Below are 18,236 nucleotides of genomic sequence, written 5' to 3'. Positions count from 1 at the left end.
GTACAACCCACATCCCATAATGGCATATGTGGAAGTGAGCGTTGGTATTGCTCACAACTGAAGAGGCTTAGGGCCTGTAAACTGCTGCGCTTGCGCTGCGTTTTCAAAAACGCTTGCGTTTTTAAAATCGCAAGGTCTTTTGAAAAAGAATGAAAATCGTGATGACTTGTACACACTGGTGCGATGCGTTTTTAGAAAAACGCAATCGCAGTGACTGCTGCGCTTTTTTAAGCGTAGCGCTTGAAAAACGCATTAAAAACTCATGAGCTTGCGTTTTTGCCTGCGTTTTTCAGATGTCAGTATCCCAGAAGACTCTGAAATTTCCTGATTCCTGTTGAAATGTAAACTAGAAAAAAAAACAAAGGATTCTTTAGCCAATCAGCAATTACAAGAAAAACGCAAACGCATCAAAAACGCATACGATGCGTTTTTAAAACTACATGCACTTGCGATTTTAAAAACGCATGCGCTTGCGATTTTGCTTGCGTTTTTCAGTGTGTACAGGCCCTTAGGGCCTGTACACACTGAAAAACGCAGGCAAAAACGCAAGCGCATGCGTTTTTAAAATGCCTGTAGTTTTAAAAACGCATGCGCTTTTGCCTGCGTTTTTTGTGCGTTTGCGTTTTTCTTGTAATTGCTGATTGGCTAAAGAATCCTTTGTTTTTTTTCTAGTTTACATTTCAACAGGAATCAGGAGATTGCAGAGTCTTCTGGGATACTGACTTCTGAAAAACGCAGGCAAAAACGCAAGCGCATGCGTTTTTAATGCGTTTTTCATGCGCTGCGCTTAAAAAAGCGCAGCAGGCACTGCGTTTGCGGTTTTTTAAAAACGCATCGCACCAGTGTGTACAAGTCATCACGATTTTCATTCTTTTTCAAAAGACCTTGCGTTTTTAAAAACGCATGCATTTTTAAAAACGCAACGCAAGCGCAGCAGTGTGTACAGGCCCTTAGGGTGCCCAATATCACTGGATAGCGCACTTCCGTTCAACTTATTGTGCATTTCCTTTTGGTAGACTAGTCTTCCATAGTAGTTGAGTCAAGCAAGAAGGACAATGGGAGCGCAGAGACTGTATTTTATGCATAGCTTTTTTTGTTATCACATAAGCTTGGCCATTTTCTAATCCTAGACTTCATTGCTGTTTGTTACTTGATGTCACTCTTCAGGCAAGCTTAAAAGTAAGAATGTCACAATAGCTGTGTTTTGTTGTTTTTAGAAAAGTTGACCAGTGAGCTACAGAGTCGGGAAAACAAATGTATGGCCATGTATAAGCAGCTGAGCAAGTGGCCAGAGTGCAATGCCCTTTCCAAGAGACTACTTCTGCAAAAGTGAGTGGTAATCACACTGCATGTGGCTTTCTGTATGACCTTTTGGATTTACAGTGCTTCACCTGACACCGGTCATCCAGTACATGAATACGGGGCAGCCGTTACTACAATCTTGCTTATGACTGTTGCTATTCTTTTAGCAATGCTCACAATATTCTAAAATGACCCAAGTGGGGGTTGAAAAACTTTGGCACTTAACTGCAATTATGTTTTCAAAATCCAGTTTTGCTGCATAGCTTATGTTCTCCACTGCTCTGCACTGTTCTTCCTGTCAGTGACCCAAGAACACCCTTGTCGATCAGTTGTTCCTCAGTCCCTTTATAGCTGTAATGTGTATTCCAGGTCAGTGGCACAGAAAATAATGCAGCAGAGGGATCTGTGTTAACAGACATTTTTAGTTTTCTTGCTTGGACATCTGAAGCAAGAGGCATATGGAGGCTGCCATATTAATTTCCCTTTAAACAATACCAGTTGCCTGGCAGCCCTGCTGATCCTTTGCTTCTAATACTTCCAGCCTTATGCTAGGTACACACCATACAATTTTGTGTTAGATAGATGGTTCGATATATAACTTCTGACATGTCAGATCTTATTTTCGATTGTTTTTATTATCGATTTCTCATAGAAGTGAATGGAAATTGAATGGAAATCGATAAAAGATTACAGAATCAAATCTGAAATTGATCGGAAAATCGACCGAAATAACTCATTGTGTGTACCCAGCAGAAGACTCTGAACAAGCATGCAGCAGATCAGGTGTTTCTGACATTGTCAAATCTGACAAAAAGGTCCATAAAGAGCCCCTGCAGAATAGACACACCTAGGTTAAGATGTTTTTTTTTTTTCCCCCTGATTTTTGCCTTCTAAGCTTAGGTTCGTCTTATATTCTGAAAAATACAATATTTTTTAATTGTAAAAATGAATCAATCAAAAATATATTCCCTTTTACCAATTACTGCTGCAGCAGTGCCAGAGGTGTGCACAGGAGCAAGCCCAATCGTGCATAACGTAACTGCTTCACCTACAAGACCTATATCTTCGTCCCCGTGGCTTAGATGAAGTCACAGAGGACGTAGATAAACTGTATCTGTGGTTCACTTTCATCAGGGGATACACGGGAGCTCTATACCTTGAAAAGCAAAGCACAAATGTGTTAAATGACTCCTGATTGGGACCTCTGTCTCTTGTGAGGTTGGGAAAAGACTGAAATGAAATAAGTGGTTGCTGTAGTGAAGAGTGCTGTTGGGTTTTAGTTTTACCACATTTGAGCAACCAGCCCTCAGGAAACTGGACACTATAAGCCAAAAGATTTGCTCTGTTCAGTAGAAGACCACTGCAATGTATTTTTTCCTCTTTTAACAAACAGAATGTATTTATACACCAATACTAGGGATGATCAGTGAGAAGCAAATAATTCTGATTTGATACAGGCAAATGTATGCAGCTTGAGAATAAAATCTTTCCTCCACTTTATTTGATTTTTCCGGCTGCATACATTTGCCTGAAATTTGCATAATTAACATTAATTCCAAATAGTTGCATCTTATTGACCATCCCTAGCCAACACTTCCAGCACACATCTCAAAACAGACGGCAGCAATGAATCCCCTCAGGACAGTCATGGCAGTCTTTACCGTACGCTTTATACTTCTCTGACTGAATAATGGTCTCCATACATGGTACAATAAAAACGTTCGATTATCCTGTTTATTCGATCTAAATAATCGAATGAAAGTTGAATTTTATTTTTTCCGATCAAGAAATTCGAACGATTATCCTGTTTTTTCGAGAAAAATCAGATCGGACATGCTGGAAAATCTTTATATTCGATCTAACGGAATAATCAAACTAAATTATCTAATCGGAAAAAAAAAATGTATGGCCACCATAAGACTTATTTTTTTGCAGTTTACAAGCTATTGCAGTGCTGAATGGCATAACATTTAATGTTACAGTGAGGAACTGAGTAGGCTAGGGTGACTAGAAATTACATGGTAATTTACAACATGATATGGCATGTTTCTGCTAATGTGCACCTGTTAGGATATAAATATAGGAGCTTCTATTGTTAAATCTGGTTTTATTAAAGTTTTTATTAAAAATGGCTACTAAAATTACTCCTCATCAGGGAGTCACAGGAATTCCTTTATTTAAAGGGGCACTATTGTAAAATAGTCTGCTTTTATTTAGGCTGGTTTCACATCTGACGTAGCATGAAAAAGTAGCGTTTTAGGGTGGTGCGTTGGCGATTTTCTTTTGTGTTCTTACTGCGATTTTGATGCGGTTCGCTAAATTAAAACACATATGCGGTTTGTATGCTGCTTTTTAATATAAATTTATGCAAATCACTAGGCAGACAACAGGAAGCGGAAACACATCAGAGATCTTTATTTTTTAATCGAAAACGCATTAAAAAATGCATGCAAACTCTATGCATATGCGTTATCATAGACTTCCATTATGTGCGTTTTGGCAGCCATCCTGCATAATATGCAACATTACCAGCGTTTGCGAATGGCCTACTGTAAAAGCGCAGTGCAATGCCGCTTCTTTTGTGTCCCATAGAGTAACATTGCTGCATAAAACGCAGAGTTTTACGCTATGCTAGTGTTTATGCTATGTGTGCACCCAGCCTCAAGGGCCACTATCCTGAAAATGCTAACGTTTAAAATACATGTAAACCTACAAATGAGAAGTAAGTTTCTTCCGGAGTAAAATGAACCATAAAACCTGTAGGTAATGTCAGATTTCTACTACATAGGAAGCATAGGAAAACGCAGTTTATTGCTCATTTTTACTCTGGAAGAAATGTACTTCTCATGTGTATGTGTTTACATGTATTTTACATTTTAGTATTTTTGTGATAGTGGTCCTTTTAAAGTGGATCAGAGTTAAACTTTTACTCATTGCATAATTGTGTTCCTTTCATATAGTTTATAGGGCATTCCCCAAGCCAAATACTTTTTTGTTTTGTTTTGTTTTAATACTCTTAATTCCCTATAAACTAAACCAGCCTCGGCCACAGCTTCTCCAGTGCCTTGGCACTTTGAGACAGATGTAGCAAGGGTTTATTGGAGCTCAGACTGGGCTGGTGGAGGAGGTGTTACTAGCCAGAGATTTCAGAGGGGGAGAGGGGAGTGAAGTTTTCACAGGCCGAGGGCTGGAAATGCAGGGCAGCTTGCCTGTGTGTAATGTGACAAACAGAACATGGGCGCTTTCATTGTATCACAGGAAGAAATAATTATATACTGTTGAAGCTGTTTGCAGCTAGATTTGCTGTGTAAACCATCTAAACTTTAGATATAGATACACACACACACACACACACACACACACACACACACACACACACACACACACACACACACACACACACACACACACACACACACACACACACACACACACACACACACACACACACACACACGATCTTCTCAAAAAATTAGCATATTGTGATAAAGTTCATTATTTTTTGTAGTGTACTGATAAACATTAAACTTTCATCTATTTTAGATTCAAATACACACAACTGAAGTAGTTCAAGCCTTTTATTGTTTTAATCTTGATGAATTTGGCATACAGCTCATGAAAACCCAAAATTCCTATCTCAAAAAATTAGCATATTTCATACGACCAATAAAAGAAAAGTGTTTTTAAAACAAAAAAAGTCAACCTTCAAATAATTATGTTCAGTTATGCACTCAATACTTGGTCGGGAATCCTTTTACAGAAATGACTGCTTCAATGCGGCGTGGCTTGGAGGCAATCAGCCTGTGGCACTGATCAGGTGTTATGGAGGCCCAGGATGCTTCGATAGCGGCCTTAAGCTCATCCAGAGTGTTTGGTCTTGCGTCTCTCAACTTTCTCTTCACAATATCCCACAGATTCTCTATGGGGTTCAGGTCAGGACAGTTGGCAGGCCAATTGAGCACAGTAATACCATGGTCAGTAAACCATTTACCAGTGGTTTTGGCACTGTGAGCAGGTGCCAGGTCATGCTGAAAAATCTTCATCTCCATAACGCTTTTCAGCAGATGGAAGCATGAACCCACTTTTGAACCAGAAACAGCGGCAGAAGCGCCTGACCTGGGCTACAGAGAAGCAGCACTGGACTGTTGCTCAGTGGTCCAAAGTACTTTTTTCGGATGAAAGCAACTTTTACATGTCATTCGGAAATCAAGGTGCCAGAGTCTGTGGAGGAAGACTGGGGAGAGGGATATGCCAAAATGCCTGAAGTCCATTGTCAAGTACCCACAGTCAGTGATGGTCTGGGGTGCTGCTGGTGTTGGTCCACTGTGTTTTATCAAGGGCAGGGTCAATGCAGCTAGCTATCAGGAGATTTTGGAGCACTTCATGCTTCCATCTGCTGAAAAGCTTTATGGAGATGAAGATTTCATTTTTCAGCACGACCTGGCATCTGCTCACAGTGCCAAAACCACTGGTAAATGGTTTACTGACCATGGTATTACTGTGCTCAATTGGCCTGCCAACTCTCCTGACCTGAACCCCATAGAGTTCATGATGGTGGTCCTTTAAGAGCAGTGTTGTCGTTTTATATTTCTTCTGGTTTTTGTATCATTTGTGTAACTGACTTTCTTTTTTGTTGTAGTCCAGATGACTGGCAGTTCTATCTTTCCTACTTTGACTCCATGCTGCATCTTGTTGATGATTCATGGAGTCCTCCACCAGAATGCCCCATGTAAGTCTTTGTGTGTGCACATTTTGTACTTGCTATACTGCAAATCTAAAGGTTTTTATATCCTTTTTTTTTTTTTTTTTTCCCTTCTTCAGGTCAGTGGAAGGAGATGTGGATAACGCCATAGAGCAAGCTGTGCAATTTGTGAAAGATCAGATAGAGGCTGATTCTAAGAATCTAAGACCGCTTCGAGGGCCATATCTTGCCAAGCTTGAGCTTATTCGACATCTAAGAAGCAGAGGCTGTGAGGAGGAGTATAAGCTGGGTAGGTAAACTGGCCAAAATGCTACAGAATAGATACGTTTTTTAGTTCGGATTTGCATTAAAAAGTATATTAGTGAAATAATCCATGTGTTTCTAACTATTGCTGTGACTATCCACTAGTACTGTGACTTTCTGGCTGTAGCTTGGCTAGTTTGTACCAAGAGGAAAACCAGAGACCCAGGCCCTGTTTTTACAACTCAAGTCCTGTACACATGTACGAGGCATGTCGCGAGGCGGGGGATCGGCACCCAATTTCTCGGACGACACTGCAGGGCAGAGGCTTGACAGATGCATTCAAATTGGATCAAAGGATCACACAACTTGAGGAAGGCATGAGCAGGTGCAGGACCTATAGCCAAATGAAATCCAAACATCAGTAAGAAGGGTCTGCACTTCTCAATCCAGGAACTGTTCTTTATTGTTCCATCATCAACGTAACGTAACGTGATCTGTACTGTCTTGAGAAAGGGGACCCTGCAGCAGGGCTGTGGAGTCAGTACAAAAATCCTCCGACTCCTCAGGTTAGGATTCCACCGACTCAAACTCCTCGACTCCGACTCCTCTAATTTGCATATTACAATCTTGTTGATTGAAAGTATGTAACATGAAATGCATCTCTTAACTGCCAACGCTTAGGATTTTTAAAATATAACTGAAGTGAGAGGGATATGTAGGCTGCCATATTTATTCTCTTTTAAACAATATCAGTTACCTGGATATCCGGCGGATCTTCTGCCTCTAATACTTTTAGTCATAGTCTAAAACTAGTCCATGGTAAAAGTACTTGTAGAAGGTACAGACATAAACAAAGAACATCTATCAGGCCCCAGGCAATGTAACTGTGGGTACATGTAAGAGTGATGTGCAGGTACTCTGCAGGAGAATGAGGCCATTCTTCCTCTATTACACATTCTTCATTCTTCAGGTACAATCTGAACAGGTTTATGGGTGATAACACCTCTGTGTTCAATGTGCACAACATTCTCAGTGGATTCCCTGCAGCTCTGTGGGGAGTGCATATGTATAGTACTACTAACAAAGTAAACCTGAGACAGATGAAATTAAAGTTTTATAAATACATGGGGCTTCATCCAGCCCCCTTCAGGCTATTCAGTCGCTCGCTGTCCTCCGCCACCTGGATTTTCTGCTATGGGTCCAGGTACTTGAGCCAGTCGGGCATAGTGCGCATGCACACACTCCGCCGCCTGGAGCGTACTACACCTGCGCAGCACTATTGCGCAGGTGCAGAATGTTCCTGGCTGTGGGAGCGGCACGTGGTCAGACTGCGCTGACTGGCTGAATTACCGGGACTCATAGCAGAAGATTCAGGTGGCGGAGGAGGACAGCGAGTGACTGATTAGCCTGAAGGGGCTGGAGGAAGCCCCAGGTATGTATAAAACTTTTCTTTTCATCCGTCTCAGGTACCCTTTAATTCGTAGTCATCAAACCAAATTTTAACAATATATCAAATTATTTGATTTCATGAGCAAAGGGAGTGCATAAATTTGCATAAACCAGCATCAACGCAGAATTATTTCCATCTCTTCAACCATCTCTATTAGTGACACAGCTACACATCAGGCTTTATTCTTACAGCATAGATGTTATTTAGCATATATGTTACGGCCAGAACCCGAAGTTTGGCCACTTCTAGTTCTGGCCGGCCACTTCGGGTTCTGGCCGGCCAATGTGAGAAATGGCCGCTGCGCTGCGGCCAATGTTAGAAATGGATTGATTCCTGTGACATGAATGTATCTTCTGGCCGCAGCGCAGCGGCCAAACGTATAACGACTTAGTTAATTTATTGCAATTAAGCCGGCGGCAATGTAACAATTCAAGCCGCCGGCTTTTTCATCTGCCTCTCTCTCTCTCTCTCCTCTTATGGGCAGCGGGCGGGGGACACGCGTGTCCCCGAGAGTCGTTCGTCGCACCAGGAAAGCAGAGCGGGGAGGCTGCAGACATTGCTTCTGCCAGCACCCGCTCTGCAGGAACGGCAGGATTCCCTGCCGCGACGAACGACTCCGGAGGGGGGACACTTGTGTCCCCGCCGGCTGCCCATAGGAGAGCGAGAGAGGCGGGGGGGGGAAGGAGGAGAGGGAGGCAGATGAAAAAGCCGGTGGCTTGAATTGTTACATTGCCGCCGGCTTAATTGCAATAAATTAACTAAGTGGTTATACGTTTGGCCGCTGCGCTGCGGCCAGAAGATACATTCATGTCACAGGAATCAATCCATTTCTAACATTGGCCGCAGCGCAGCGGCCACTTCGCACATTGGCCGGCCAGAACTAGAAGTGGCCAAACTTCGGGTTCTGGCCATAACATATATAAGAGATTCCTGTGTACACATCATATATACAGTCAAAATCAGATATGTGTATCTGACTTTAAAAATACGGGGACTGCTTTATTGAAGCAGCACAAGTAACTATTTTTTGATTGGTTTACTTCATTCTTGTGGACTAAGCACAGCTATTACTGTATATAAAAATTATTTATGATGACTATTATCTGAGAAATGGAAACGTTTAGTATATTTTCTATTTTAATTACAGTTTAAATTCATTTGGAGTCTGTCCATTTTTTTTTTCCGACTCCAGGAACCCAAAAATTGCTTCGACTCCACAGTCCTGCCATGCAGGGCCTCACGACCATTGGCATAATGGTTCAGATGATGTGTGTAACAATAAAGCACTGTTCTTTGATTGCGGTCTGCAGACCCATCTTACTGATGTTTGGCTGTACAGACACATCACCAGCCTGCAGGTTAGTGATGTGTTCTGCACCTGTGCAGGGAAGCAGTGACATTATGGGAGGAAGGGGGTTAATTTTTGAGAACAAGACACTTGGCCGAAGCCATTCATCTGACAAATGAGGGGTCAGGGTCTGCTTAACACACACTGGAATCTCGGCAGATGTGGTTTGTATCGGCTGCCTCAGCAGAGTTTCGTCTAACGTGTATACAGAGCTTACGTTTGCCTAGCTTGCAATTAGACCAATCAAATTTAGTTGCCAATTAATAAGTCTAATTCCAGGCTGCATATATTTGCATAAAATTAACATATTTTGTGTCCTCTCAAAATTCTCATTATTGACCATGCAGGCAACTGTAAAATTTTTGTAACCGCGTAATATAACCAGCAGGTGGCAGCTTGTCACTTTTTTTTTTTTCTTTTGCACCATTGCATCTTAGTTTGAGACAGGACGATATTAATGTAATCACACAGCCCAATTGTTACTAAACCTTATTTGAATTTTTGGTTTATGTGGCAGGATCCTTATCCATGACACTGTGTAGTGAGATGATGCATACAATAAATGTGTATAGTTTATGTATAGAACATGAAAAATGTTTTGTTTGCTATGGCGTCATCTTATTTTACTACATTATTAAAAAGCTTTTCTGTTTACAAAACTTGCCATATCTGCCAGCAGGTGGAGCATCCAAAAGTAAATGAGACATTATTTTTTTGATCATCAAATTGTCTTTATTGTATCTATGTACAAATACGCGTATGTGTGTTTTTTGAGAGATGATTGAGATGGTCACAATTTCATGTTGATGCAGATTTTTTGTTTAGCCAATTTCATGCAGCTGCTGCTGTCCAATTACAGGCTACATAAATTTACATAAAAGTTGAACTCAGAATTATCTCATTAACCATGTCTAATTTTATTAAACTTGTTAAATTATGCAAATCAATTAAGTCATCCGTATGAATCTGAGCCTGTATATAATATAATTAGGGAGTTGGATAAATTATTGAAACCTCTCTGAACGTTCATTCCTCAGTCCCTTCCGCCACCTTCTCTTCTACATGCGCCAGTGTTGGTATGCGTTAAAAAAATGATTGACCTTCCTAAATCTGCTTCCAGTTCTAGAAGCTGGGCTCTGGTCTGATGTTAATTGCAAAGTGTTTGCTTTGCATTGGGGGGGGGGGGGGGGGGCATAGACCAAACAGTCAGCCTCCCTTAAAGTAGACCTGAACTCTTGCACAGGGCCGAAGGAAAACCTAGAGAAATGCATTCTGGATGTATTTAGAGAGTTTAGCCTGTCTAATTTCCCTCATTTGTGTCTAATCACAAGTTGTAATTTGATCTCTCCCCTGTCAGCTGACTGCCAAGGCAGACACGATCATTTTAAAGCACAGGATGTTAACAAGATGTCTGCTTCCATGAAAGTAGGCAGTAGACACTGCAGATTTATTTCAGAATTTGTGGGTGTAACAAAGAAATTTTTTTCTTTAAAGATTATTATGCTGTTGCATATTTTTTAGAGCAGAGAGGAAGTTCTGGGTTTAGGTTTGCTTTATTAAAGGGAACCTAAACTGAGAGGGATATGGATGTTTCCTTTTAAACCATACCAGTTACCTGGCAGTCCTGATATCTTTCACTGCAGTAGTGGTTGAATCACAGACCTGAAACAAGCATGCAGCTAATCCAGTCTGACTTCAGTCAGAGCACCTGATCTGCATGCTTGTTCAAGGGCTGTGGCTAAAAGTATTAGAGACACAGGATCAGCAGGAGAGTCAGGCAACTGGCATTATTTTAAAAGGAAAAATCCATATCCTTCTCAGTTTAGGTTCCCTTTAAGAGAGAAGAAAGGCACCTTGAGGTCAGCTCTGAGACTCGCTGCTAGGCAAATAAGTGAACTAAAGTATTTGTGCAAACACAATACAGTTCAGGCACATTTGGGAAGTAGATGGGACAATAAATGTTGGTGATTCCTGGAATATCACTTAAAATAACTCACCCAAGAAAAGTATTTCGGGAAAATCCTTTCCATAATAATTTTGGTGGGACATGAATTCTGAACATACAGTCAATCCTTCTTCAAATGAAGCTTCACCTCCTTTAAATGATGTTGGTAAATTGCTGTGCTGGGTGCTCCCTGAATACATTGGTAAAGGAAGCTCAGGTGAGCGACATACGGAGGCTGCCATATTTATTTCCTATACTACTACAACAACAAAAAGTTGCCCGCCAGTCCTGCTCATCTTTGTGGTCAGTGTCTGAATCACACACCTGAAACAAGCATACATCTAATCCAGTCAGACTTAAGTCAAAGACCTCTGATCTACATGCTTGTTCAGGGTCTATGGCTAAAAGTATTAGAGGGAGAGGGATCAGCAGGAAAGCTAGGCAAAGTGCATTGTTTAAAAGGAAATATGTCACCCTCCATATGTCTATCACCTTGGGTTCCTTCTAAAGTGAATGGGAACCTCATTTAAAAAAATGAGACAGATACTTCCCCAAGGAGAGGGAAGGCTCTGGGTCCTATAGAGCCTTCCCGCTTCTCTCCTGGTCCCCTCGTTCCAGTGCTGGCTCGCTCGGTAGCAGTATTTGACTAATTTAGTCAAATACTGCTTTACCCGGCCGAAGGAGGCTTCAGAATTCTTCAGGGAGCCCGAGTGCTCCTAAAGAAGGGCGGCCCTGTACTGCCCCTGCGCAAGCACGCTCTCTTGCACGCTCACGCCTGTGCAGTATGGAGCCGCACGTCTTCGAGAGGACACGGCTCCCGAAGACTTCCAAATACCCTTTCGGTGGGGGATTGAAACGGGGGGGGGGGGAGCCAGCACAGGATAGAGGGCACTGAGAGAGAAGACGGAAGGCTCTATACGACCCAGAGCCTTCCCTCTCCTTAGGTAAGTGTTTGCTTCATTTTTTAAAAAATGCGGTTCCCATTCACTTTAATACCCTATCTAGAGTTGGATTAAAGTCAAGGTAACAAAGGCACTTGCCTAGGACCTGGTGAGAGCAGAGGGGCCAGTATCTTGAGGGCTGCATGGAAACTATTGTTGTGGCTGTCGTGTTCTATGAATGTGTCCTACAGCTCTGCCTCCCTCCAAGATCACTTGTTGTTTTTTCTTTTTGCAGTGTCTGTTATATTCAGTCAGTATTAATGATGCCATTGTAGTCACCTGGATTCTAACATTTGTCTGCATTGCATTTAACAGCCATATGTTACAAGTCCTTGGTCACTAGACTATAAAGCTTAAGACAATGCTACCTCCTGATACCAATACACTTGGGCCCATATTCACTTCACTTCTTCTCCTAAGTTTTCTCCAAGGTGAAATTTTTAAACCTTGTCAATAAAATGCCTTTTACTCCAGCAAGAAAGAACATTTTTTTTTTTTTTTTTTTTAACAAGATGGAAAATGATCTCCTAGGAGAAAACAAGAATTGAAAAGAAAATGGGTGTTTGTGTTTCCACAGTGTTTCAGGTTTGGAAGGAAGTTGGTGTACTAGTTAAAGAGACACTGAAGTATTGTTTACCTTAAAGAGAACCCGAGGTGGCCTTGTATTACGTAAGTGGGGCACAGAGGCTGGTTGGGCACACTAACACCAGCCTCTGTTGCCCCATCGTGTGTGTCAAAGACCCCCCTGCTCGCCGCTAAACTCCCCGCAGTGCTGGCGACACGCAGCGCGTCGCCAGCACAATGTTTACTCTATCGCTGTCTGTCAGCGCCGCTCCCACGCCTCCTCCGCATCGCCGCTACCCGCCCTTGTCCCTTCCCTCCAATCAGCGGGAGGGAAGGGACGAGGGCGGGTAGCGGCGATGCGGAGGAGGCGGCGGAGCGGCGCTGACAGACAGCGCTAGAGTAAACATTGTGCTGGCGACACGCTGCGTGTCGCCAGCTCTGCGGGGGTATAGCGGCGAGCAGGGGGGTCTTTGACACACACGATGGGGCAACAGAGGCTGGTGTTAGTGTGCCCAACCAGCCTCTGTGCCCCACTTACGTAATACAAGGCCACCTCGGGTTCTCTTTAATTTCTTATCCAGTCTGAACGTGTAATCCCTGATTCGATGCATCCCTGTCGCAAAACAAGTGATTTATGGCTTAGACATAGACCTGCAAAGTTCCACGACTTTGCAGGTTGCAGATTCTGCTGCCCTGGGGGAGGCAGAGCTTTGTGCAGTAGCTCTGCCTTTTATCCAGTCAATCTCCGCCTCTCCCCGTCCCTCTCAGTGAAAGAAGATTGAGAGGGGCAGAGATTTCCTGTAGAGGAGGAAGAGCTACTGCATACAGCTCTGCCTCTTACAGGAAGGAGAATGATGCGAGCCCTGGCACTTTGCAGGGCTATTTCTAAGCCATAAATCACTCGTTTTGCCGCGGGGATGCTGCGAATTTGCTTAGGATTAAATGCTGAATCGGAATGGATAATAAATTGAGGTTAAAAAGAGACTTCATTGTCTCTTTACGGGCTCTGCCTCTGACACACGGGACCTGGCCAGGGTTCGAATCTCAGCACTTCCTGTTCAGCAAGCCAGCACCTATTCAGTAAGGAGACCTTGGGCAAGACTCTGTAACACTGCTCCCGCCTACTGAATGTGCCCTAGTGGCTGCAGCTCTGGCTTTTTGAGTCCGCCAGGAGAGAAGCGCAATATAAATGTTGTGCGTCTTATCTTGCCTTATATTGACTGTAAAACTGAACTATTAAACTATTATCCTTTTAGGAGAACCAGAAAATCTAATGTTTGAGTACTTCCTTAAGTTTGGAGACAAACCTTGCTGCTTCACCGATATCAAAGTTTTTGTGGATCTTCTTACTCCAGCTCAGAATTCAAGTGTAAGTTGTGTTTTTAGCATTTGCAACACGTAGCTTTTACATATTCTAAATTGTAAAGAAAAATGTAAAGGAGATCTGTGGTGTTACTGTGTTTCCATGAAAGCCCATTTATTGAGCTATAAATTGTGAATAAAACCATGCCTGGCCAAAATATCCTGCACTATAGAAATGTAGACATTTATTTAAAGGGACCCTACAGTGATATGGAGGCTGCCTTATTCATTTTAAACAATGTGAATTCCTTTCTGTCTTGATGTCTTGCTGATTTTAATTGCAGTGGTGTCTGGAACAAGCATGCTGCTAATATGGACAGTCTTTAATCAGAGCGCCTGATGTTCATATGCAATCTGAGTCTGTAAAGGGTTAGCGCAGGAGCGCCTCCTAAATAAAACTTTTAAGTTGTTGTAAAGGATAATTGTAGTAAGAAAAATATGGAGGCTGCCATACTGTATGTATTTCCTTTTAAACAATACCAGTTGCCTGGCAGCCTTTCTCATCTATTTGGCTGCAGTAGTGTCTGAATAACATCAGAAACAAGCATGCAGCTAATCTTGTCAGATCTGCTGCATGCTTGTTCAGAATGTATGGCTGAAAGTATTAGAGGCAAAGGATCAGCAGTACACTAGTATTGCTTAAAAAGGGAATAAATATGGCAGCCACCATATCCCTCTCGCTTCAGTTGTCCTTTCAAGTCCCATACCTGCAGCTGTCCTAGTCAGACCAGAGTGGAGTCTCGGCTTCATGTGCAATTATTATTATTTCGTTTTTATATATAGTGCTGACATCTGCCACAGCACTGTACAGAGTATATTGTCTTGTCACCAACTGCCCCACAGAGGGGCTCACAATCTAATCCCTACCATAGTCATATGTCTGTGCATGTATCATAGTCTAGGGCCAATTTAGGGGGAAACCAATTTAGTTATCTGTATGTTTTTGGGATGTGAGAGGAAACACACACAGACATGGGGAGAACATACAAACTCGGCTGGGATTCCAACTGGGGGATTCAGCGCTGCAAGGCAAGAGAGCTATCCACTATGCCACAGTGCTGCCCGTGCACCATGCAATTAGAATTTTATAGAGGTCACCCATTGTTTGGAAGAGCCAGAATGTATAAGATTGAAGCCAGGTGGTGAAATGTTTACGGGGAGAAGTTTCAACTTATTCTGAAAGGCAGGGGAATATTGGAAATATCTAAAATGATGTTCAGAAAGGCTTATTCAAGAGGAACTGAAGATACTGATTTTCATTGGTTAACTATTTGACCCAGAAACACAATGCTACATTGAGCCCAAAAATTCTGGTCTGGCAAAGAAGGAGTTTTAGAGTCGCTGCTGTGGTATGGCTAATCTGTTGGAGCAGAGAGGAAACTTTAACTTCAATTCCCCTTGAAGTTGTAATCATTAGGGTTCATAAAGAATAATTCTGAGCAGGTTGATAAACTTGTATTAAGAGCTGTGCCGTAAAGCTCTGTCAGCATTGATTAGCAGACAAGTGACTTCTTTAAAGAGGAGCTGTCAGCCATACTGTCTCAGAGAAAAAAAAACCCACATATATAAGTAGATAAATACTTGCTCTACTTACATATGTATTGCACTGTCCATGTTTTGAGTTTAGTGATTTTTCTACAATAAAAAAAGAGAAAATCCTTCCTAGCATTTCCCATTTAAAGTGTGGCTATTTTGAAGCCAATCCTGATTTCATTTCCTCCCTTACACTCCTCTGCCTGATTTGCCCGCCCTTCACTATAAAAAGTGCATTTGCTTAGCATGAGAAATATTGGCCAATCAGAGAGGAACAGAGGTGTGGGAGGGGAAACCGGGAGGGAAAAAGGCTTCAGCCAATCAGGCTGCATTAGTTAAAGCGGATCCAAACCAAACATTTTTTTTAAATCAAAATATTTAGTTGCACCACTCTGACACATACAAGGATAAACACTCCTTCAAGCCTATGAGCATTTCAGTGCATGCTTTTTACCCTTCTCTTTTCATAACTAGGGTTATACAGGTGGCAGCCATTTGCAATTCCTCTTTTGCCGAACACTACCTACTCCACCAGTTTGCCGGATTCTGTCCCGGCAATATGAAAGAAAGGGGTGGTTTCCTCCAATAAATGTAAAATATTTTAGATTTGTCATCATGCAGCTGAAAAAAAGGTTGCTATTTATTATTATAATTTAGAAAATAGATTTTTTTTTTCTGAAATCTTGTATTTTTAATTTGGGTCCACTTTAAGTCTGAGGGGAAGTAGAGAAGCAACAAAAAGGACAACCCAGCATGCCCTGCAACTTCCTTTTTGTGTACCAAATTTTGTGTGTACCAAATAATAGTCAGGTAAACTGGGGGATGATCATTTATCAACAAGAAAATTAATAGTGATTTTAACTTTTGGATTGCCTGGTTAGCATCCTTGTTACTTGTTTACAAAGAATTGATTTTATGCCTGACGGTTACACTTTAACTCAGCCTTTCTCAACCTTTTTACCCTGGAGGAACCCTGCAAATAACTTTTGGACCTCGAGGAACCCTGCAAACAATTTTTTGATCTCGAGGAACCCCCGCATTTATTTTGCAGGAAGCATGGTCTTTAAAGGGAAGGTTCAGGGTGGCTCTTAAAAAAAATAAAAATGCCCATCCACTTACCTGGGGCTTCCTCCAGCCGTGGGCAGCCAGGACGTGCCCTCGGCGCCGCTCCGCAGGCTCCCGGTCCCCTCCGGTGGCCGACCCGACCTGGCCAGGCCGGCTGCCAGGTCGGGCTCTTCTGCGTTTCAAAATGCGCCTCACGGGGGCGCGCTGACGTCATCGGACGTCCTCCGGGCTGTACTGCGCAGGCGCAGTAGTTCTGCGCCTGCGCAGTACAGCCTGGAGGACGTCCGATGACGTCAGCGCGCCCCCGTGAGGCGCATTTTGAAACGCAGAAGAGCCCGACCTGGCAGCCGGCCTGGCCAGGTCGGGTCGGCCACCGGAGGGGACCGGGAGCCTGCGGAGCGGCGCCGAGGGCACGTCCTGGCTGCCCACGGCTGGAGGAAGCCCCAGGTAAGTGGATGGGCATTTTTATTTTTTTAAGAGCCACCCTGAACCTTCCCTTTAAAAGTAGTGTGGTTGCTTATTTCACTACTCCCTATTACACTGCCACTCATTATACTGTCTCCTGAGCCCCCAATTTAGTGCTTTTTGTTACAGTACCACCTATTATAGTGTGCTCTATTATACTTCCCCCGTGAGTGCTCAAGGAACCCTGGGGTTCCAGGGAACCCTGGTTGAGAAAGCCTGCTTTAACTGAATGTATACTAAAAATATTTATTAAAACAAACTAACATAACCTTTTTAATTATGTGGAAACCTTCTCATACTGTGCTGTTTGTTCGAGAGGCTAATGATTTCCTCACTATGCAGTTTATTAACAGATTGCTGGGCTCACTACCTCTGACTCCACCAGCAGAGGGAGACTTTGCATTTCCAGAGGACATCAAGGCCTTGCAGAGACATCTTTGTGTGGTTCAGCTTAGTAGACTACTAGGACTCCATCAAAAGATGGACACATTACAGAAGCAGGAAGCCGTTCATGAAATGACCATAAGATACAGACATGGACTAAAATTTGGTAAGTTTGATCTGTCAATTCTTACTGGGAAGAAAATGTTTAAAAACTGATATAAAGACTGCAAGGGTTTTCAGAAATTTCACTGATGAAATCTTGTGGTCATCTAACTTCCTCAGTTGGCAGGTGGAAGTGATCTTCGGGAGTTTACAAAGAATCAACACAGACTTGATAAACCAAAGATTTCATGTGCAAACATCCCCGTAGTATTCCTGCGAATGAACATTCTAAGGAGAGTTATGCTGGGAATACACGGTTTGTTTTTTTAGGTGATTAGATGGTTTGATAATTTCCGATATTTCCGATCTCCCCGTCAAGCCTTTCATCGCTCGATTTCTGATAGAAGCGAATGGAAAAAGATAAGAAAAATGAGAGGAAGATAAGAGAATCGACTGCAGACTGCAGAGCGGCAAAAACGATCGAGATGAGAATCGTGCACCAGAAACTAACCGTGTATTCCCAGCATTAGGGCTTACGAAAAGTTGCACCAGAAATAGAATGGGTTCCCATGGTTTTAAGATCTTGGGAAAGCCACTGGAGTAGCTAATATGAGGCCTCGCTCTGTGCGCATAATGGTTACAGCCACTGCAGCTGAAGAGGCAGATAGCAGTGCCAGAAGATTTGGCAGCCTAGCCACACCCTCTTCTGCCCATGTCCACACTTACCCTCTGTACCTTGTTCCTCCTGTGACGCATATACTGCTGTCTGCTTAGCTAGTAATGTTATCATCTGGTCTTTGCATGGATCTTGAACAGGCAGTGATCATAAG

At 42.7% G+C, this 18,236-nt stretch overlaps 1 protein-coding gene across 4 annotated transcripts in view; it reads left to right on the top strand.

The window, feature by feature from the left end:
* The window catches only part of NAA25 (N-alpha-acetyltransferase 25, NatB auxiliary subunit), a 120,731-nt gene that overhangs the window by 62,118 nt on the left and 40,377 nt on the right, over positions 1-18,236 (top strand). For all 4 annotated transcript variants that reach the window (XM_068245778.1, XM_068245798.1, XM_068245789.1 and 1 more), the window contains exons 8-12: positions 1,218-1,329; positions 5,942-6,031; positions 6,124-6,293; positions 13,752-13,864; positions 17,263-17,470. In XM_068245778.1, the coding sequence (XP_068101879.1) occupies positions 1,218-1,329; positions 5,942-6,031; positions 6,124-6,293; positions 13,752-13,864; positions 17,263-17,470 (693 nt within the window). The remainder of the gene's footprint in view (positions 1-1,217; positions 1,330-5,941; positions 6,032-6,123; positions 6,294-13,751; positions 13,865-17,262; positions 17,471-18,236) is intronic.

This window comes from Hyperolius riggenbachi, chromosome 1, assembly GCF_040937935.1.
Source record: "Hyperolius riggenbachi isolate aHypRig1 chromosome 1, aHypRig1.pri, whole genome shotgun sequence".
NCBI lineage: Eukaryota > Metazoa > Chordata > Amphibia > Anura > Hyperoliidae > Hyperolius > Hyperolius riggenbachi.
Note: the sequence above shows the minus strand (reverse complement) of the source record. Positions and strands in the feature narration are given on the sequence as shown.